This window comes from Strix uralensis, chromosome Z (genome assembly GCF_047716275.1).
Source record: "Strix uralensis isolate ZFMK-TIS-50842 chromosome Z, bStrUra1, whole genome shotgun sequence".
NCBI lineage: Eukaryota > Metazoa > Chordata > Aves > Strigiformes > Strigidae > Strix > Strix uralensis.
Genome location: NC_134012.1, coordinates 89,036,504 through 89,060,196, shown reverse-complemented (window position 1 = coordinate 89,060,196; position 23,693 = coordinate 89,036,504). Strand labels below are relative to the sequence as shown.

General features: G+C 41.2%; 1 protein-coding gene across 1 annotated transcript in view; it reads right to left on the bottom strand.

Moving 5' to 3' along the window:
* The window catches only part of ADAMTS12 (ADAM metallopeptidase with thrombospondin type 1 motif 12), a 172,552-nt gene that overhangs the window by 53,043 nt on the left and 95,816 nt on the right, over nt 1-23,693 (bottom strand). The window contains exons 6-13 of the mRNA XM_074855397.1: nt 22,496-22,620; nt 21,039-21,188; nt 18,350-18,493; nt 17,541-17,685; nt 12,240-12,332; nt 11,869-12,014; nt 10,864-11,033; nt 463-596 (exon numbers count right to left, since the gene is read on the bottom strand). Coding sequence (XP_074711498.1) covers nt 463-596; nt 10,864-11,033; nt 11,869-12,014; nt 12,240-12,332; nt 17,541-17,685; nt 18,350-18,493; nt 21,039-21,188; nt 22,496-22,620 — 1,107 coding nt within the window. The remainder of the gene's footprint in view (nt 1-462; nt 597-10,863; nt 11,034-11,868; nt 12,015-12,239; nt 12,333-17,540; nt 17,686-18,349; nt 18,494-21,038; nt 21,189-22,495; nt 22,621-23,693) is intronic.

Genomic DNA, 23,693 nt, shown 5'->3' with positions numbered 1-23,693 from the left:
GTTGTAAACTAAAATAATTTTTACTGCCCTCAAGTCCAAACATCTCACCCTATTACAAGTTAGTTCAGAACTGCTACCTAATGTGTAACGTTAAACTGCATTTTCATTAAAAAAACAGAGTGGTGACCCCAATTACAATCCTAAAGCTAAAATCCTTTGTGAAAATATCTCATCAGAAACAAACACATTTTCTTAAATTGATGTTTTAAAATAATGGAAGAAGAGAGGAGTTAAAAGGTACCAAAGTAATTACCACTCAGTCTAATAGATTCATTATAAAGGATGGAAACAACTCATGTCTATTTGGAAAAGCTGTTTCTATAAACTTGTTTGCATGATCATTAAATATGTGATAAAATGGAGTACTTGGCCTTGATACTCAAAAAAAAAAGTGTTAAACACTTTCCCATAATTTTATAAAATAAAATTGTAGAGAAAGAAACATGCAAACATACCCAATACCTTACACATGCCATTAATACAGATATCTCGGCTGTGCCTTCCTTCAAAGCAAGGAGTACCATCAGTAACTGCATCAAGCATCTTCTCTGAAAAATGGCCATCTATTGGGCGACAGTGGAGCTCACAGGGGTTTGCTGAAAGGAAAACAAAGACACTTTCTCCGAAAATACTTCAGCAGGACATTGAAGTATAATGCACAGGGAATGACAGTATGTTTTTACTGCACCATCCACTTACTTTTCCTGGCATTTCACAGAAATGGCCTAATTAGAAGCAGTTAGCAGAGCCAGGGTTGTACTGCTAACAGAGTGACATAGGCCTGATAAATGTCACTTGTGGACTTCTAGGAAGCAGCTGGAGGCTGGTGCCCTCTCACCTCCACGTTCTCCATTGCTGGCACATTAACAGCCAGCTTGCTGAGTCAAGCAGTAATGAGGCTGTCAGCTGTGATGAAGAAAGGGATGGGAAACCAGCAAAACCAACTGTCATTAGTGAGGGGAAAGGAGCAACCTGGGGGTGAGATTGCCAAGGACACTGACAAGCAACAATTTTCCATTAGCTGATGACTAAGATTTCAGAGATAATTTATAACTACTTATCACTGCTGCCAGCCTCTCTTAGAGAGCGGTCAAATGTTTGCTTCTGATCTTCTGCATGTCAGTAAAGTGTCACATCACTGCTTATTTTCAGCTATCTGTGGGCACTTAATAAATCATTTCAAATACTGGACCTTCTTCCTGCTTGGCAACTTATGAAATGGGGATAACATCGGTGGGTCAGACAGACCCAGGCTGCTCTTGGATAGATGTGCACAGAAGCAACAGTGAAGAGATAAGCTGTGGCCAGAGCAATCAGTGGGTCTCTGAAACAAGATTTTCTGCAATGGACCAGCCTTAGTCTATTCCATCCATGGGGTAAGAAGAGCCAAACACACAGTGCCCTGCCTCACAGACACTGGCCCTTGGGAATGGCAATTTTGAAACTAGGCTTTGGAGAGTCAAAGGACACAAATTTGGTAAGTTGTGTACACAGAAGATGAATTAGAACTGAAACCAGGGTCAAAGCAAAGACAGATATAATCCCTTCCCTTATATTAATTCCTGGAAACCCTCCAGCAAAGCCAGAGCTATCTGACCAAAAAAAAAAATTATCCACTGTCGTATCAATGAGGGACAGTAACAGAGGAGCTGTCTTCTGGTTTTGGTCTATCCCAAGATCCCGGTCTAGCCAGGTGGTAAAGCAATTTGTTCATGCTCAGCAAGCTGAAATGCTTTGCTGAGGAAAGCAGTGGGCCTTAAAACCGCCAGTCAGTAAGGACTTCAAGGCACCATTATTAAGCCATTTTAATACAATATCCCAGTGTGCTGCAGATGCCTCTGCTGAGTGACAGTTTCATCCTGTGCCTGACAGAGCTGACAAAAGCTTCTCCCTTGGTCTCAGAGGAATGCAGGGTAACTATACGTCTTCTACACCCTGGCTAATACATTTCTTTCTCCCTCTTCCTCCCCTTCCTCCTTTGTTGACCTGGCTTGTGTCATACAAAGAACTGTGTTTAAAATTAGAGGAATTTCTATCAACAAGTGAAATTCAAACATTTGGTAATGCAAAGAAACTAAATAACTTCCTACAAAAGGGTTCAGTAATTTGAAAGGGGAAATTTGCTCTCATTGCTCTGGCTTGTACAGCATCAACATATACACACCAGGCAGGGATCAAAAGTGACAGCAGCTCCTGCCCGCAAAGTACTTGCAGCTCAAGGACTGAATCCTACACAACATGAGCTTTAAAACTATGAATCTCATTCATGTAAACAGGATCTCTGCAGAACTGGGATACAAAAAATAAAAAAAAAGGTATACTAAAGGAAATCCAAAATCTTAATGAGGAGTTTCGTGTTTTCCCTCTTCTCGGTAGAGCTAAAATGGCATCTTAGACTGACAACAATGTTGTGCTCGTGGCTTCTCAAAGATGTCCTTGTAAAGGGCAACAGAGTGATTAGAGGCAGAGGACACATATGGACTAAGGTTATAAAACTGGTGGAATATATAGAATCATATCATAGAATCACAGAATGGTTTGGGTTGAAAGGAACCTTAAAGATCATCTAGTTCCAACCCCCCTGCATGGGCAGGGACACCTTCCACTAGACCAGGTTGCTCAAAGCCCCGTCCAACCTGGCCTTGAACACTGCCAGGGAGGGGGCAGCCACAGCTTCTCTGGGCAACCTGTGCCAGTGTCTCACCACCTTCACAGTGAAGAATTTTTTCCTTACATCTAATTAAATCTACCCTCTTTCGGTTTAAAACCATTGTCCCTCATCCTATCCCTATACTCCCCGATAAAGAGTCCCTCTCCATCGTTCCTGTAGCCCCCTTTAAGTACTGGAAGGCCACTATAAGGTCTCCCCAGAGCCTTCTCTTCTCCAGGCTGAACAACCCCAACTCTCTCAGCCTGTCCTCACAGGGGTGGTGCTCCAGCCCCCTGATCATCTTTGTGGCCTCTGCTGGACTCACTTGAGCAGGGGGGTCTTATGTTGGGGGTCCCAGAGCTGGACACAGAACTCCAGGTGGGATCTCACAAGAGCAGAGCAGAGGGGGAGAATCCCCTCCCTCGATTTGCCCACCACGCTTCTCCTGATGCAGCCCAGGATACAGTTGACTTTCTGGCCTGTGAGCACACATGGCTGGCTCACAGTCAGTTTTCCATCGACCAATACTCCCAAGTCCTTCTCTGCAGGGCTGCTCTCAATCCACTCATCACCCAGCCTGTATTTGTGCTTGGGATTGCCCTGACCCATGTGCAAGACCTTGCACTTGGCCTTGCTGAACTTCATGAGGTTCACATGGGTCCACCTCTCCAGCCTGTCCAGGTCCCTCTGGATGGCACATCCCTTCCCTCCAGTGTGTCGACCGCACCCCACAGCTTGGTGTTGTTGGCAAACTTGCTGAGGGTGCACTCGATCCCACTGTCCATGTTGCCAACAAAGATGTAAAACAGGGCCAGTCCCAACAGTGACTCCTGAAGAACACCACTCATCACTGCTCTCCACGCGGACATCGAGCTGTTAACTGAAACTCTTTGAGTGCGACCATCCAGCCCATTCCTTATCCACTGAGTGGTCCATCTGTCAAATCCATGTCTCTCCAATTTAAAGACAAGGATGTCATGTGGGACACTGTCAAATGCTTTGCACAATTCCAGTAAATGACATCAGTTGCTCTTCCCTTATCCATCAGCATTGCAACCCTGTTGCAGAAGGCCACCGAATTTGACAGGCACAATCTGCCCTTAGTGAACGTGATGTGAGTCATTTGCAAGAACATCAACAGAAATGGAGTTACAAAAGAGTGTGAGGCAAGAACATGAAGTCTGTAATCCTTATCAACTCTCAGGCCCTCTGTGAAAACTGCCAGCCATAACATCCATCGGTTGTTCTGATAAGAGCTGTCATGATAAGCAACACAAGTAATTTTACTTCTATCTGCAGAAATTTTTTTCTGCCCATGGGGCTAATTTGATTCCTCTAAATTTCGTTTCCTTGCTTACCTTCTCAATTTTTTAAACACAAAGCATAATACCCTTATAGAAAGGAGAATCCCAGAATTCCAGCTAGTCTGTTACTTGCTCAGAATTGATCCTGAAGGACACAGATTTTGCATAAAGTCATTTCAGCTTTTACACTGTTCGTAACGAAATACATAGAGCAGCAGTTTGATATCCATACCTCCTCCCTAGCTGTGTGTTGACACAACAAGCAAGACAATATCCAATTTCATTTCAGAAATCACTGAGCAAGAAAAAGCAGGCAGTGCTGACTGTTGACATATTCCTGTCATAACTGATGCTCTAAGTATATAACTCAGAAAAAGTTTGTAGTGAAAGATAACTCCCTTATTAAGCCTAAGTAAAAAGTAAAAATAAGTAACAAGCAAACTTTCAGACTTGCAGAAGTCCATGATTCAAAGAAGGGCTTTCTATGCGTTAAAGCTTTCCTGGTTTTTCTAATTGTAGTAACTGATCTAAAATTAGATCCTACCTGTACCCACAAATTTTGTATTGCTTTTCTTCCTATCGGTTTATACTGAGCCCCACTGGAACTGAGAGGACATTGCTCCCTCCCCCCAACTCAGTCCTATCCAGTATTTATACTCCTGCCATCATTCTTCAAGTTATTTTGATATTTCATCTGCACAGAAGGCTGGTTAGGGAACCACTGAGGAAATATTCCTAGCACTGTATTAGCCATTCATTTTCTAAAATTATTTACTTATCTGTCATTACTATTTTTTTACAGCTGAACTCAGAGACCTGGCAAAAGATCAGGGCTCCATTATTCTAGGACTGTAAATAAACCATACCAGAATCAGCCACTGTCCTCAAAAAGTCTAACATTTTAAACACAAAATAGATACAGATGTAGAAAGTACTTTTATCTCCTATTTTCAGATAGAGAACTGACACACAAGGAAAATAAATACATTTCCCAAAATGATGGATGAACTTGAAAGCAAAGACAGGCATGGAATTCAGATTCTCTAAATCTGATTTCAGTCCTGAAAATCTAAACAGATCAATATGAACATTAGGGTTGCTCAGAAGGAATTCACTAAAGCAGCTGGGTTAGGTTCAGTTACTTCAGCATTAGTTCATGATGAGACTTTAACAAAAACGATGTCATCTTAGTAACTTTTAGGCCAAAATATACAGAAATTCTTGCAATCCAGCATATGCATGGAATACTAGACCCAGTCTGTGAACACTTAGTAATGAGCATGCTCTCACACAATCTTTGTTCATAAAAAGCACACTGAGTTCCTTTGAACAGAGCTGACTTCTGCCTTGGTAAAGCCTACACGGTTTTACCCATCCTTCCATACCAAAGTAGGATCAAAGCCCTGTAGGATCAAAGTAGGATCAATGCTCCTGCTTAGACTGTATTTACATCAACAATGATAATACTCATTCCTCAAACTCTCTAGGTAACCTGCTGTAATGTTTAACTACCCATATGGCCAAGAAGATTCCATAATGTGTAACCTAAAAGTTCCCTTGTGCTGTTTTGGCTGCTTGTTCAACCTTTCATGGACATGAAGAACTGCTGGATCCAGCTGTCTCTGGGGATTCCTGTACTGCTTGAGTCGAGAGGATGGGAAGTTGCAGTATGAAGTACAGTGACAGAAAACTTGATGCCAAATCCAAGTTTGAAAGCAGAAGAGCTACATTCAAACTGAGCTGATAAGACCACAGGGTCCTGCTCTTCAAAGTCAGTTAACAAGGGCACACATCTGTGTGGATCTTGACAGCTTCTTCCAGACCTGAGCCATGCAGTCTTGCTAGCCTCTATCTCTAATAGCTCAGGGATATGTATGCTATATACTAAGGAGAAATTATCTTCCAAGTACTAGGCATTTAACCCACTCCATCTTCTTTTTCTAGAGCAAAACTTTTTTCACAACCCTTCCCATAAACTATGTTTTCCAAATCATTTGACTTCCACGTTGCTCTCCTGTAAACCTCCTCCAGTTTGGCTGCATCCCTCTGGCAGTGCATTACTCCTAGCTGGACATAAGATTTTAGTTGAGGTGTCACCAACACTCAGCAGCCTAGAAAAATTACATCCTGTTTTTTATCCATAATGCCCATATTCTGCACCAAAATTACACTGATGTGGCTTGTCAACAGGGACAAGATCAATCCTCGAATACATAGAAGAAATCCAGATGTAATGGAAACCCAAGCCACAGAGCTCCCATAAGCTCCCAGTGACTTATTTGGAATCAGAATGGGACTGAGGAAGCAAGCCAGCAAAGTTGAGTAAAAATCCTAAAATTCAGGCATATAATTTTTTTCCCCTGTGTATATTATAACAGAGTTCAGATTCACCAAGTGTAAACAGAACAACATGAAGATAACTAGAAAGGAACATATTCCCTTCACAATTTAAATTTCTTGCCCTTGCAGCTTACTCCCACGAGTTCACATGCAGGAAGGATCCAGCTTAACCTGACTGAGAAGGATGTGATTAATGTGTCTGCCAGCAGAAGATAAGGCTTCATTTTTTTCCTACTTTACAAGGCAGGAAAGAGGTGGGCCTCTTCAAACACTCAACTCTGCAAGAACTCAAAACTGGATGAGGAAATCCAAATCAAAGAAAATTAGAAAAGACAATGACCAAACATGGACAAAACAGGGGAAAAAAGCTGAGGTGGAGCTACTTTAGCACTTTAACCAAACTCGGAACTCCAAAGGAAAGTTTAATTTTAAAGCAGTGGCAGCAGAAACATTATCTCATGCTGTTAGCTCAGTCCCTGTGACTGTATCAGTACAAATCTTACTTGATAGACAGACATATTTTGGAAGAAATATGGAATTTAAAACACTTTAGCAACATAACCCCTATCTGCCAGTACATGAGATGATCCTAGCACTGATTGAGAAAAGACAGGTATTTATATGCTTCAGTGTAGAACTCATACTTACTACATGGAAGTTAAGCCCTGAGAAGCTATCAGATTCAGATAAATGTAATTTGTCAAAAGGTACAAAATCAGTAAATAAATGTGGGGTCAGCCTGATGGCAAGACAAGTAGATTAGCACCGAAGTCTGACTAAAGTGTTGAAGTAGGGGCCTAGGTCATGAGAACAATTCAGAAAATATCCTGGTCAGAGCTGCTGGATGCTTTAGCCACCCTTGAACCTGAAGTCCCCATCATGTTGAGACTCCCAGGATACCCAGGTGCTCCAGTGTGAGCGCATGGGTTTCTGTGCTCCAGGGCAAATCCACTATAGGACTATGCAAGTTCCCCAACAGGCCCAAACTCATTTAAAACAGAAGGGAAAAATCTCAGTTGAAATATTAAACATAGTTAGTCCAGGTAACAGCGAGATGTAATTCACTGCTTTTCTGCTATGTTACTTGTTAAAGCTGCTTGTTGCATCTCACCTTTTATTAAATCATAAGCTATTCAAAAAAGAGTCTTTGTCCTCCTGTGAAGGTACAATTTACACAACAGAAAAGGACACAATGACAGTGTTTAATTATGTGACATTCATTAGAACTTATGTAAGCTATGAAATTAAAGCCAGGAGAGGGAATTGTTACCATCTAGATCACTTACTGTTTTTCCAGCAGGATGAAGGAACTAAAGAAGTCTAAAATGTCACAAAATGGCTAGCTCAGGGTTTCATCTCCTCAACTAGACACTTCCACACAAAAACTGTTACATGCACTGAGGGTTGGGGAAAGCTTCATGATACCTTCTTTTCCCTGAATATCCCATGGACAGCACACGAGGATTTAAAATGTCTGATAATAAAACACAAATCAAAGCCTTCTTGGCAGCAAGCTAAAGTAGTAACAGAGTGCTGTGAAAAGTCTTTGAAACTGGATTACACCAGTTAAGGGGAAAAGTAAGGGAAGCTGGTGTAAACTGACAAAGGTTGGTATATATGTGGTGGACATGGTGATTAACTCTCCAGAGATCTGAAACACCAGCTCTTTTTTGTGTGAGATTTAGAAGAGGCTTTTGTTTTGCTTTTGTTTAAAGTCTTTGTTTGTTTAGGACAAACACAAGAAAGGTTCAAACTGCTCCATCTCACAGAAAGCGCACTGTTTTGTGAATCTATTTGAAGCTATCTTGCCCGGGATACCTTTAGCAACCAATGGAAGATGAAAGAAAACATAAAACTGAGATGTGAGGAAACCCCTTAGATCTAAGCACCAGGAGAGCAGTGACAAGTGGCATTCCTCAGGGGTCAGTATTGGGACTGGCCCTGTTTTACATCTTGGTCAGCAACATGGACAGTGGGATTGAGTACACCCTCAGCAAGTTTGCCAACAACACCAAGCTGTGGGGTGCAGTCAACACAGTGGAGGGAAGGGATGTGCCATCAGAGGGACCTGGACAGGCTGGAGAAGTGGGCCTGTGTGAACCTCATGAAGTTCAGCAAGGCCAAGTGCAAGGTCTTGCACATGGGTCAGGGCAATCCCCAGAATCAATACAGGCTGAGGGATGAAGAGACTGAGAGCAGCCCTGCAGAGAAGGACTTGGGAGTATTGGTCGATGGAAAACTGACTGAGCCAGCCACGTGTGCTCACAGGCCAGAAAGTCAACTGTATCCTGGGCTGCATCAGGAGAAGTGTGGCCAGCAGTTCGAGGGAGGGGATTCTCCTCCTCTGCTCTGCTCTCCTGAGACCCCACCTGCAGTGCTGTGTCCAGCTCTGGGGCCACCAGCATAAGAAAGACATGGACCTGCTTGAGCAGGTCCGGCAGAGGCCACAAAGATGATCAGGGGGCTGGAGCACCACCCCTGTGAGGACAGGCTGAGAGAGTTGGGGTTGTTCAGCCTGGAGAAGAGAAGGCTCTGGGGAGACATTGTTGTAGCCTATGAGGGAGGGACTCGTTCATAAGGGAGTATAGCGATAGGATGAGGGACAATGGTTTTAAACTGAAAGAGGGTAGATTTAATTAGATGTAAGGAAAAAATTCTTCACTGTGAGGGTGGTGAGACACTGGCACAGGTTGCCCAGAGAAGCTGTGGCTGCCCAGTCCCTGGCAGTGTTCAAGGCCAGGTTGGACGGGGCTTTGAGCAACCTGGTCTAGTGGAAGGTGTCCCTGCCCATGGCAGGGGGGTTGGAACTAGATGATCTTTGAGATCCCTTCCAACCTAAACCATTCTACAGTTCTATGATTCTATGGTTCTACTTCAGTGCTGAAGGTAACACTGGCCGGATAAAACTGGAAGTAGTGTGCCCATGATAGCCACCCACCCTCAATCAAACAATGATGGAGGATCAGCACAGGATTTGGCCAACTCCCTGTCTAGATGAGTATTCTCAGGAGAGCCTGCCTAGCTGAGGAAGCCAGAATTTTTGTAAGTTAGGGTAAGAAAACACTTCAAATGCTGTTAATGGTATGTAAGATTGAAGCTGTAAACATTAAGGACCTCACAGGTCATGAGGGAGATATCTAAGTCTAGGCTGTCAAGAAAACAGGTGAAAACAGTCAAAAAGCTTTTTAAGCCATAGAAAAAAATATTCGCTTGGTATTTGAAGGCTTTTGCAAAAGGTCACTGAAACCCAGGATGTTCCAGATGAAATATATCAGGCTCAACAACCCAGCATTTTAAGAATAAGTGGTTTGTCTGTAAAGCTCCAATTATCTCTATTTGAAGCATGTCATGTACCCACCGTAGGCCTGCCTTCCAGTCTGCAGGAAGCATTTGATTCATGATTCTTAATGACCTTTAAAAGCAGACCTTCTGCAACAAATGCACATGCAGAACTACCAGTTCTGTACCACTGCCCTAGAGAGGACATGAACAGAACTGAGGCTGTACTCTGCAGTGGTACATGTGAGTAACAGAGAGGATTGGAATCCCAATTTCAGTGACAGATGACTGCAGAAAACAGCTTATGAGTTTGGCTTTGGACTAAGGCTTAGGCTGTTACCATTTACCATGGTTTGTTTTACTGGGAGTCCTGAAGAAGTCTTTTTCTATCAACCATATTTTCTTTCATGAGAAATTTTCCTGGAAGTCTGTCCAATCCAGATTCATCTTCAATGGTGTATTTATTAGATGAGATTGAAACAGTAGTTGAAATTTGGGAAACCTACTCAGAACTGCTAACAACTGTGAAAATGCAATTAATATGCTGAAAAATACTACTGGCAAACAAAATTGAAAGTTGATTCTTAAGCTTCACTTTCCTAACTATTTTTTCATTATAAAACTTAGCTAGCTTCTACTGGATAATCTACTCCTTACATGCATACACCAAGAATCAAAGTGCATGGTAATATCTATTGCCCCTGTATTTAGTAACTAGCTGTTACAAAGCAAGTTATAAGGCAGAGGCATTGATTCTGTCTACAATACAGGGCAGTATGATACTAAACCTGTTGAGGTATTACTTGTGTGGTGGCAGGTATACTTACCATGGAGATCTGAGTTTGGAAGTAGTAAAGCCACAGTTGTGCAGCAGAATAGCTCTGCTTATTGCGTACAGTGATGCCTGCAGACTCAAACATGCAGCTCTACACTACACTACTGTACTTCTTGGTCTGCGGTTGACACTGGAAAAGATGGTTTAGGTCTATTCCAAACAATCAGTGTAGATGTGACTTCAATAGCTTTTCTTAGTGCAGTATCTTTCCAGGAACTGGGCTACATACACTCACAGTCATTATCACTAAAGTTTTGCAAAAACATTTACGTATAGTGGAGAACCATTGCCTTTGTGTATACATAAAAGGCACACCTGCATACAGAGGCACACCAGAGTCTTTTCTCTAATTAAAAGACTCATAATTCAGTGACTTCTTGCCCTCATAGAGATTTCTCATAGGTCTGCAAATTTTACTTTTTATACAAGATACTCAAAAATTTGTAGCTTCGTACCTGTGTTATAAACGGGAACCCAGTGGTAGAATTCATTCTGGTAGGGAACTGTATCAAATTCACTGCACTGCATCTGACGAAAGGTCGGCAAGCCTTTGCGGCAAGGGCTAATATTACACATGCGATAACGTTTCCTTTCTCCAGTGCAGTAGTCTCCTCCAAACTGTGGTCTAGAAAAGGAACATTGAAACTGGGACTTGAGATTCTTTGTAAAAAATAGTTTCAAAAGAGCAATATCTTTCAGGTTCCAATGTGATAACAAGATGAATCTGAATCCTTGACAGGGTAGAAATACCGTTTACATGTTCAAGTACCCAAATATGTCAGTATGGAGCACAGAGATCTAGACAAACCCTGTATCTCAAAGAAGTGCTGGGTACATTGTTCAGCTGAACTCACAACAAATTACCTTACTAAATGAACTCCCCCAAAATACCATATTTTCCAGAATGTTTGACACTTCTTTCAGAAAAGTCAAGTGATTTCTGCTGTTAGGCACCCTCTTAGTGATTTCTGAAAAATGAGACGTAGGGTCTTTATAAACTCAGATATGTATTAGAAAATGCTGCCTTTCATTTTCTGTACCTATGAACTCATGTGTCTGAAGCTTAAACAAAACTGATGGCTAGAACAAAACATGAAAGGTCAGTCCTTGATTTCCCTCAGGAACAGACTGCTAGTTATTGTTCTTATCTGGTATTTGAGGATATTTATTTATTCATGCCAGTAGTATTAAAGCAACATTTCTATTACTTGAACAGGATTGTTTCATTTTGTGTAGAAACAAGCTCCATGGAGGGTAAGGATTAAAGAACAAGACAATGATTCTAAAAGGTGAGCCAACTGAATTTCACAAACATATGCTTGACTGGGAAGAAAAGGTGTTCAGTGTCTGTCTTGCTGTGGCACCTCGTGATAACAGCCTCATACAAAAGAGTTTCCAATGTCATAAGTACCTCAAAGATCTTGAATAAAAGGTAAAAAAAGATTGTGCACTCAGCTTACTCTGGGTTATCACATGGTCTCTCTGCGCTCTGAACTCCTGCCCCACATGTCCTTGTGCAATGGGACCAGGACGACCAAATGCCCCATCCGCCATGGATTGCTTCAGGAGTCTTGCCTACCATAATGCACTCACCAGAGAAGCACCACTGAAGAGAGAAAGGACAAACAGCTTAAGATCATTATAGCAGGAAAATGTTACTGTGAATCATTTGTTATTTCAGTCTCAGAAGATTGAAAATTTAGGTAGACGTGTAAATGGAGATGTCACAGGATGCCCCTCTTTCACGTTGAACAATGGCAGAGCTACTCATGGCTCCTCTGCTGCCCTTCTGCAGGTAGTGCAGCTTGCAGGCAGCACGGCTCACAGTCACCTTGTTTTCTCCACATCGAGTTCCATCCGCAGCTGCATCCAGTTTGGAACGGCAGGAGCCTTTCACCGAGCACCAGAGTGTTTGGCAAAGGTTCTGGAAAAGAAAGAAAACTGCAGCAGTCTGAAGCAGAGCTGAACTCCTATGGTCAAGATTTTCAAAAGTGTCCCACAGTTTTGTACATCTATTTACAAAGCCTTATAAGGGCTGTAATTTCAGAGACAGGTGTTCAGGGTTTTCCACAAGTTAGGACACACCAAGGGTCCAAATTAGGTACTCCTCATTACTGTACAAGGTGGGGCTATTTGACAAATACAAAATGGTGAATCTATCAAGTGAATTATCTGAGTGAGTTCCAATATTCTCGTCATGGGCTCTCAGCTACACACAGAAGAAATGGCTTTATGAAGTTTGGGCACTACTGTTTATAGCGAAGGTGAACAGAGTTTGTATTATTTTCATTTGATGAGTACTAATGAATACAATGTTCAATTTTGCATTGCTCTCTGCCTGAAAACATACAGTGAAATCAAAGAAGGTCAGAGAAGCCAGCCAGGTAAGTAAAAACACCATCATGTCTCCAAGCACAACAGCTAGGTTAATATTCATGGAGGTGCCAAAACTGGATGAGGAAAAAGAGATCAAAAAACAGGCCTCTTAAAACATGAGCCAGGCAGACAGCAAGGGAATGATCTAAAAGCAGCCCAGGCTAGCTGGGAGAGAAAAAAGCCTAGTGCACTGGGCATAGTAAGGGAACTGCTTAGTGAATGCTTGCATAAGTTACTCAGAAACTGGTACCAGTTTAATGCAGGACATTGCCAGTAAAGCACACCTTTTAACAGCTGCTGCTCCATGTGTAGTGGTCAACTCCACAGAAAGGACACAAACTCTTGAGAATCAACAAAGCTGGCAGTGCAAGAAACTTTACAGCTACCTTATAACAAGTCTTCTTCACTCCATCAGAACTATTCTCTAAAGAGTGAGGACAAACATCAAGGGCTATTCCCAACCCTCAGTTCACATGCACACCAGCTTCTCCTTTGGTTGAAACACAAAAGCCCTGCATGCTTGGGAATTCCTGTATGAGCAGGGCTTTGTGTGGAAGACCACTTCCAAGCTGGGGGTGTCAGAAAGACTGCACTCCCAACTGGAACAGCAGAAGCAAAAACCCAGGGGCTCTGGACCAGGTCTTGGCTGAAGGTGTTTGAACTGCAGCATTCGGCACTGGGAGAGGGAGCAGAGCTGGCAGCACTCACCTGTGAAACAGGGACAGCTGTGAATGTCATCAGAGAAAGGACCTGGTAAGAAGGATCCCACCAGGATTCTCAGAGCAAGCAACATGCCAGGTTTGGGAGTCAACACAGAAACAGGGTACTTACAAAACTCCAGCCCCAAAGAGCTAGCAGCAACATTTGGCCAAGTATAAAATGTAAAACTTGGCTGCTAGTTTCTGACCTGCTTCTATATAAAATAGCTAAGCTTGGGCACAGTCTGTTTTGAGAGAGTTGCCTTTTATTTACTTCCTACATTGTGTGTTCACCTTGGTTTTTATCTAGAACACTGGAAAGAAAGCTGATAGTACAAAACATCTCAAAGCACTCCGAATCTCCAGTTGGAATACAATGTCTGGGGCATTGCACCTTGGCTCATTTAGCTGCTTTCAGGCAAAGTATACAAGTCAAAGTTTGGTTTGCAGTTCCCTGTTTGTAGTTCGAGAGCAGCAATACTTAGCAACTCTTTGTGAAGCCACCGTTGTCAGGTTCTTAAGACAGAGCTACCCACATGTTCTGGCTGATAAATTTTCTTTCATTATTAAATTAATTCTTATATTTTAACTCTGGTATATAGAATATGTTTTGTGCTTTTTAGTGTATAAAGTGCTCTCCTGCACTGCGCTTCAAATAGAGAAAGGCACAGAAATCAAACACGACTTTCCACTGACAGTTACATTTTTGTAAGATGCATTCATAGATTTCAAAGTCAAGAGTTTACAAAGGAAATTCTTTAGCTTTGTGAGAATCTTTCCATATTGATCTCCATGTACCAGAGCTTTTTTCCATCTTTCAGAATACTGGAATAAAAACAGTACAAGAAAAAGCCCTGTTTACTGTATGCTTTTGCAGATAACAGCCAGAAATTCATGACTCTCCCATGGACACGCTGCAAGGCAAGGCAAGTGATTTTTATCATCAGCAATACAGTATACACTTTCCACCCAGTCTATGAGATCAGGGTCTGTGTCTCAAAGTGAAGTCCAAAAAAACCCAGTTTCACTGAAGTCAATGGAAGTTTTGGAGATAAAGAGAGGGCAATAAGATAAGGTTTTTGAGCTCCAATGGCCTGTCCCATAGGAAGCTATGGATCTACCTACCACTTGGAAAATTCCTCCCCCTAAGTTGTATTTTGTTTTTCTTTTCCTTATTAGAGGGACAATATTTATGTACTTCACAAGATGCTTAGAGGACTTACTACCTAAATGGTTTGTGGGAACCACTACCTGAATTCTAAACCTCAGTCTTTGCTAAGTGTAATCACTAAAGCCTTGGCATCTTCAGCTAAATGCAGATTCTTCTCTCAGAAAGACTCCGTGGATTGAATTCAGTCAGACGTTAAAAGTTACAGAACAAATGTAGCCTGGTCAGTGAGACACTCTTAAGGAAACAGGGGAAAGGCAAAGAACAGTCACACCTCTTACACAAAATGACTATAGCAATCATTCAGCATGCCAGGCAGACTGTAGTATTCACAATTGCTTTCTTTGCCAGTGCAGCTACCTGCAAAACATAGGCCTTCCAGTAAAAGCCAAAATGAGATGATACCAATTAATTTTCTGATGTATGTCTAGCTGTAAAATTAGTTAATCAGGAGATGTTGAATGTAAAGGCCTACTGGATTCAAATCCCAGGACAGATAGAATGAACCAATACTGCAAAGTTACACTTTAATTTTCTATCTGTACCAACAGACAAATTACAGTAACTGAGGAAACTGGAACAGCAGGTAATGAATGCAATCTTTCAATACCTGCTTCAGATTCAGCAGTTGCAGTTCAACATTGGTAATCATGTTATCTATTAAGGCTGAGAAGATTCATCAGAAATAATCTCTCTAACTCAAGGGTAGATGAAGATACACATAATTATCTGAATGGAATAAACAGTCAACATCAGCAGTCCCCAATCCACAGCTGTGCACAACACCTTGCCTAAAAAACACTCCAGCACTGCTGATAGCCATAATGCCACTTCTGCCAGAGTCCTGTTTAACAGGGGGAGCAAGCTGGATGCTGTCTGCAAAGTTTTCTGCATATTGCTGCTCAAAACACAGCAAAAATTAGTGATCACTTTGCTAGATTAGCACTTGAAACAACTGTTTCTGAACTGTTCTATGTAGAAAATAGCTGCATGGAGCCAAATACCTCTGAACATGCAAGGTACAGTTAAAACACCATACCACTGCACCTTAGCTAATATAACCTGTTACACTGCTATGGCTTCTAGCTTTTGTAGTGAGTTGTGCTGCTGTGACTATACTGCTCCTTTGCATCTCCACAAAACAAATGTTTTGCTGTGCTGGGAAACAAACCCCAGGGAACTTTATAAATTACATATTTCCACATCAAAATCTCATGTTTGATGGGAAGAACAAAAGAGCAACTGACATCATCTACCTGGATTTGTGCAAAGCATCTGACACTGTCCCACACGACATCCTTGTCTCTAAATTGGAGAGACATGGATTTGACTGAGGGACCACTCGGTGGATAAGGAACTGGCTGAAAGAGTGGTGGTCAATGGCTCAATGTCCAAGTAGAGAGCAGTGACAAGTGGCATTCCTCAGGGGTCAGTGTTGGGACTGGTACTGTTTCACATCTTGATCAGCAACATGGGACAGTGGATCGAGTGCACCCTCAGCAAGTTTGCCAACAACACCAAGCTGTGGGGTGCGGTCAACATGCTGGAGGGAAGGGATGTGCCATCCAGAGGGACCTGGACAGGCTGGAGAAGTGGGCCTGTGGGAACCTCATGAAGTTCAGCAAGGCCAAGTGCAAGGTCTTGCACATGGGTCAGGGCAATCCCCAGAATCAATACAGGCTGAGGGATGAAGAGACTGAGAGCAGCCCTGCAGAGAAGGTCTTGGGAGTATTGGTCGATGGAAAACTAACTGAGCCAGCCACGTGTGCTCACAGGCCAGAAAGTCAACTGTATCCTGGGCTGCATCAGGAGAAGTGTGGCCAGCAGTTCGAGGGAGGGGATTCTCCTCCTCTGCTCTGCTCTCCTGAGACCCCACCTGCAGTGCTGTGTCCAGGGGCCACCAGCATAAGAAAGACATGGACCTGCTTGAGCAGGTCCAGCAGAGGCCACAAAGATGATCAGGGAGCTGGAACACCACCCCTGTGAGGACAGGCTGAGAGAGTTGGGGTTGTTCAGCCTGGAGAAGAGAAGGCTCTGGGGAGACATTGTTGTAGCCTATGAGGGAGGGACTCGTTCATAAGGGAGTATAGCGATAGGATGAGGGACAATGGTTTTAAACTGAAAGAGGGTAGATTTAATTAGATGTAATGAAAAAATTCTTCACTGTGAGGGTGGTGAGACACTGGCACAGGTTGCCCAGAGAAGCTGTGGCTGCCCAGTCCCTGGCAGTGTTCAAGGCCAGGTTGGACGGGGCTTTGAGCAACCTGGTCTAGTGGAAGGTGTCCCTGCCCATGGCAGGGGGGTTGGAACTAGATGATCTTTGAGGTCCCTTCCAACCCAAACCATTCTATGACTCTTTGATTCTATGAAAATAAAGATTCCTCAAGGTACATGGACTGAGATTTCCTTTAGTTAATTAGACCATCAAGAGTGTGAAAAATAAGGACATACTGGAGGAGAGCACGACACTGATTTCTTCAGAGAACTGTTCCTGGAACTGAAGATTGGTTCCCAGAATGATGTGGTCATTTGAATGCTATAACCTTTAAACATCTTGATTTTTTAAATGGGATTTAGGCTGCATTGATAATTTACCTAAGATCAGTATTAGAGGTTTAAAACAAAAATGACTTCAGTGCTGAAGGACAGCAGAACAACAGATACCTGGCCAGACCAGTAAAGGTCTTGCAAAATACAAGGCAAACAGTGCAACAACTGCAGAATGGAATTAAAACAGCGTTAGGCAGTGCCTGCACTGCACATCTAGCTTATGAGACTCTGAACATGCTGCATTTGTAGTCAGCAGCTGAGGTTCACTGATTGCACTTCCACACTGCTCAAGAAGCTTAAATTCTTATTAGGAGAATGAAAAAAAAAATACAGCACTTACATCCACATCTTCACAGAAAGTAGCATTGGAACCATACTGAAGCTGGCACTGGTGATGCACATCATAAATCACTCCAGGAGCAATGATTGGGGATTTTAGAACTTCTTTTTGGGGGACATCATCCAGACAGAATCCCCACCCGCGGCTAAAACACAAAAACTGCATATTAAAAAAAAAAAAACCACGACCACACTTTTTTGACATTTCTATACAGATACCCTTTGGAAACAGTACTTCCAGATTCCAGCTAAGATAAGCTTAAGTGCTTATCTTAGTGCTGCTAACAAATAGTACTCCATCTACTTAGGGAGGGTTACAAAGGCAAAATATAGCTTTTCAAAGTGGAAGGTTGTTATTGTTTGCAAAGTCGCTTCAGAGCACACCACAGCCTCTGCTTAAAGTTATACCATGTTGCTGCTCTTAAAATGAACATAACAAATTTGAACAAGTCATTGAAGTCAAGCACAAGTCACTGTGGCCAAAGGCAAGGTTTATGATGTTCCATCAGAGTCCTTGATGGAAAGGCTTCTTTCTTCCTGATAACTGCAAAAAGCTGCAGGTTGCACCAAACCTGAGCTGATATGACAAGACATGAGTTCACTGCCACAAAGCAAGAATATAGCAGAGCTTTTCCCAAATACTAAGTGAGCAATAAGCTTTGGGTATGCCCTCTGTGGGAATTAACTCAAGCACACTACAAAAACCTACATCCAGTAATGTAGCAATACAGGATTTACTTTAAACTCCACATAAACATCTCATACACGTTTGTACTAATTTCAGGGAAATGCTACAACCTGATCACTCACTCTAGGAAACGTGTGATGTATTCCTTGCTGCACTGCGACCAGGTGAGTGGAGTAGGATCATACTGCAACTGTCGAGACATAATATATGGGCGCTTTCCAACAGGCTCACAGTCATTCTCTTTTCCATCATGCTGGATACCAAAACTGGAGATAAAAAACAACATGTAATAATTCCAGCTGATTGGCTGTACCACAACACCTATCTATGGTTCCACACCGTGCTTAAAAAGACACTAAGGTTGCTCCTTCCCCCTTTTTGTGAAAAAAAGCATATAGCAGATCTGACCCATAGCTTACAAAAAAAATCTACACTGCAACAGGCTTTCAAACATTTCTGTTATGTACAGAAATACTGTCCAGCACAAAATAAAGAACAAACTGCCAGAGACTATATTCAGGGGTCAAAACTATTGCACAATTGGGCCAGGAATCACAGTTTAAACCTCAGTTATGTTAAAGCTGCTAAAGCTAAGAGCTTCCTAGCTCTCAGATTCCAGTTATTTCAAACTTGTACCACTTTAACTAAGATCAGGCTTTGTTACAGTCTGTCTTACACTGTCTTAGAATCACATCTCTACTGCTTGTTTCTTTTCAAATCTCTTTTGAGACAGACACTGTTTTCCAAATTACTGAACGTTCAGTGAATTATCATCCAGCCTCCAGTCCTTCTTCCTATTCAGCTTTCTCAAACTGTGCCTTACAAACAGACTTCCATGGCAGGTATTCCCAACATGGTTCTCTACATCTTCTCTGACTTATTAAGGGATTTTTATATTCAACAACTTGTAAAAGTCATAAACATTAAAAACTTTGGGTGGGATTCAGGTGATTAAACATACATGCATCCACATCCTCTCATAGTGAAGGAGATTATCTGAAATAATAATATACAAAGATATTGATATATGAAGATGTTGATACCTACACTCTTAACATCTGAATGTGTGTAAGCCCTTGTATGAAAAAGCAGTGAAAACTGACTCAGGTCATGATTCAGTCACAGATCAGACAAAATGAGTTCAAACCACTTAATACTTTGTTTCTGGAAAAGGGAACTGTACCAGGACTGAAATGTTTCAAAAGCAGGGCATGATTCAGCCTGAATCAACTTCAGTAATGGGTCTGAGCTATAAAAGCAAGTGTGTCCCCTTATTGACAGGCTCTTTTCCATGAACAAGGTCTGTTGACACCGGAGACGACATACATCTAGAGGGACAGTATGGGGAAGAGTTGACTTTTGGCATCCGTCTAAGGAATGGGTGCATGGCTTTCTTCTCATTTTTTGTTAACCTGGTCTTACAGACTTTTATTTTCCATATTTGAACTTTTTAACATACATACTCTAAGCTGGCTTGAGGGAAGGATGCCTTCATGTTAATAACAAACCATGTAGCATTCAATTTTCTTTGTGGAGACAATTCTTACAGGCAAGGCCCTGCATCACTCCTGCAAAGGCAGGTATAGCAGTACTCTGTCTCACAGCATCCAGAGGACAGTGAGTTACCAGCCACCCAGGCTAGACCAGGAGCAGGTCACACACAGCTCTATGAGGAAGAAGTGTCTTCTAATAACTAGCGTTAATGAAAAAAGCTCCCTGTCAGCAAGAGCTTGTGGGAACCAAGTAACTAAACCCAAAGCACCCAGATCCAATTGTAATGATTTCAGCATTATTTACTTATACTATTTCCTTTCTGGCAATTGAAGGGTTGAATAAAGGCCAATTAATGGGTGACAGTATCAATACTTGAGCAATCTTTGTATTAGATTATTATTATTATATCCCATCAGGAAATACAGACTTCATCCTGACTGGTGGTTGGGTGCATAATGAAAGTAATGTGATTGTAGACACAGCAGTGAACATCACCTAGCCAAGCAATATGGTCCAGATGGAAAGTGCAGGCATTATAGCCAAACTGGAGTATCCATGAGATAGGCCTCTACCCTGGGGAAAACAGCTCAGTGTCAAAACAGATTAAAAAATCAGAATTTTTTCAGATGAGTTTAACAAATCAACTAACCAGCCAAAACACCCATGGAAATTGGAAATACTGAACAATCTAGTTTCAAGCAAACATACCCAATCACAAAAAAAGTTTAGGTGTGTCCAAAACTAAATGCCCAGGAACTTTAGTTGACTTTACCTCAGTGTATCCACAACAGCAACATTAATATACAGAAGATACCAGTTATTAAGAAATGCCCAAAAGTGACTTTATTTGTTCATCAGAAAGGAGAACAAAGATCTGATATTTCTATGAAGTTTAACTGCTTGAATTAAAAATGGTTTCTAGATAATCTGCAATATTGAAATACAATGATATAATGAAAGAGGTATGTTTTATGTAAATGATTTGAAGATTAAAGTAATAGCAATTCCATAGTAATTCAGTATATGTTTGGAAAAATTAGCACAATTAAGTGACGCTTCTTTGTAGCTTAATTATTTCATACTGATACAATGCCCTAGTAGACTCTGTTAAAAGGGGCAGACTGAATAGTTATAAACAAAAGTCAAAGGCTTAAGAATCTTTTTCTTATTCCTTTGCTTAGAAAAAACAAACACAGTTCTGATTTTAGCAATAGAGACATTAACTCACTCCTTGTTTTGTTCCTGTCTGGCAATTTGAGTATTATATATAAATAATAAATCAAACTCAGCTAGGTCCCCATTCACTTTCAACTATACCTGTGTCCAAGTTCATGAGCAATAGTAAAAGCCAATGGAAGGCCAGAATCTTCATTGATGTTACAGCTTCTGTGAGGTTGACACATGCCTGACAGATGAGACAAACCTAAGGTTTCACAAGGATGATTCATGCCAGCACAAATGTCCTTTCTAGAATCAGAAGAGAGGCATGCCATTAAAGGAGTTTAAAACCAACTGTAGAGTCTCTCTTACATTGGGTCGTAAGTCTCCATCCTATAATGTATCAGCACTAATTTGCATTTTAAGTAAAGCATAGTATTAACACTTTTACAAGCATATATGCAACAACAACATGCACTTGTCCTGGTACTATCATATTATACTACTATAATTTGTAGCCAATATTTAAATTGCTATAGTGCCTAAATACATACATTTATTGTCAACCTGCGTAAGAAAAAGTTTTAAAATCTTCACCTCTGACAGTGTTTTGAGGTACGGTTTATTAAACTCACCATAACTCAGCTTCATTCAAGTGAACTGTTTGAAGCCTGTTTATTTGGAGAAGTAAACCACACATCATTTTGAGACTTCTTTTTCTCATTCTTAAGATTTGTGGACTCTCTTCTTTACTGTACCACTTGAGGGGGTTTTTTGGTGTTGGGGTTTTTCTTTGCCTGATAGACTTTAGCTTAGGACCTTTTTTTTTTAGAACCAATGTCTTCTCTCACTTCTATGCAGATTGGATCCTTTTTTAGGGACCTGTAGAAGTTCTGTTTCATGCCCTGCCACAAACTCCCTATGTAACTTCAGACATCACCTTTAAGTTTTCTGTGCCTCCCCTGTTCACACATAAAAAAATATTTGTGTCTCCTTAAATACGGAGATAATATTTAAAATCATACACTTTAAAGCCTACAAATAAATGGTACTGTGTTCGCAAAACACTCCTGGATTCTCAGTTGCACCTGTGTATTACTTAGGATTTGTCATTACAGAGTTGTTCATCTACATGCTACATTGATTTGGTATACTGCCTCAAAGAAGAATAGACAAGTGACTGAGCACAAAATGAGGTAGGAACAAGTGTGGAAAATTACCTGAGCTCTGCAAATTGCTAATCGCTTGGGACATACAGATCTCAATTTCCTGACTAAGATGCAACTATAATAAAACACCCACATGCATACATGAAGTGTTATATGTACTTTGAAAACAAGTGAAAAACTATTCCTTTAAAAGGTACAGTACGTCTAACTTTAACCACATGTTTTTATCACATAGCTCATATTCTCTGCCTGTATGAGTGTCACACACATTCACACTAGGTTATTTCTGCATTAACACTGTTTCAGAAACAGCATGTCTTCATCAGACCATTTTACTGGTTATATGCAGGATGAACTAAATGATAGCATAAGCCTACAAAAAATTACCATCACCAAAAAACCAGAACTGAACAATAGTCAGTCACAGCCACTGAACTGCTGTCATACCTGGTTAGAAGGACGGCCACATCGTGGTGTGTAGGGTTGATGTCACTCTTGGGATTGACACTCTTCTGCCATTTGCAGAAACTGGCAAGTGTCTTATCAGCATGGTGAACTATCTTCAAGCCTTGCTAATGGAAAATAAAGGAAAATATTATTGTAAAGACCACACTGCATTGCAATAACATGTCAGAGATGCTAGCTGTGAAGCTGGGTAATCTCTGAAAGGTAATTGATTATGCTTTTGCCTAAAGCTTGGGCCATCATTAGAAGCAATAACATCTATTTAACTAACATTGAATATTGAGTTAAAATGTTGACATTTTTATAATTGGTACTGCTAAAGGAAAAATTAAATGCATAAATATACATATTTTTTGGAAAGTGAGCTTCACTTAAGATCCAATACTGATTGAAAATTTCAAAGAAGCATTTTATATTCTCTTGAAAGCAAGTTTTCCTCTATAGGGAAGGTAAAGACTAATTAGTGGGGGACTTCATGCTCAAGGTTGCCACTCAATGTTATGTGAACAATGTCATGCCCAGGGAACAATTATGCTTCTAAGGGTATACTGTTTTCACAGTATTTTTCAATTCCAAAGAAAAACAAGGCAGTCATAGATGTGTCTTTCTCATCTTATTATTATATAGTATACATGCAAGTTACTGAAATTTCTTCTGAAATTCAAAGTATGCAAAATAAATTAATTCAAAAACATATTTTCTCATTTCTGATCTTGGACATCCACTGTATCTTGTCTCAGTTTACCCAATTTAACCAATGCTTTTTACAAAGCATCTAAATAACACTGTTACCAGATAGTAATTTCTGGGTAACTTAAAACCAAATTTTGAAAGATACCCAACACTGCTGCTTCCAGCACTGCCATGCTCAACTGAACAGGTATCCATGGTTTATTAACGGAACAGTCACAGAAATTTAGCAAGTAATCTTAATTGGAGGTCACCATGGGTTCAGGTCCTAATTGTTCTGTTAAGATGAAAACTACAGTTTTTGGCCAGCCTATTCTTACACTGACAACTATAAGGAGAGAGTCTATCCTAACAACTATTTCAGAAGACACAGCCAGGCCCCATGGTTTGGTTCACTGCCTTCTATAGCACTGGGACCATCTGGTCCATAAGTCACTAAGAAAACCCCCTTAATGTGTTCCTGCAGTCAGAGCAAGCTATGTCATGCACA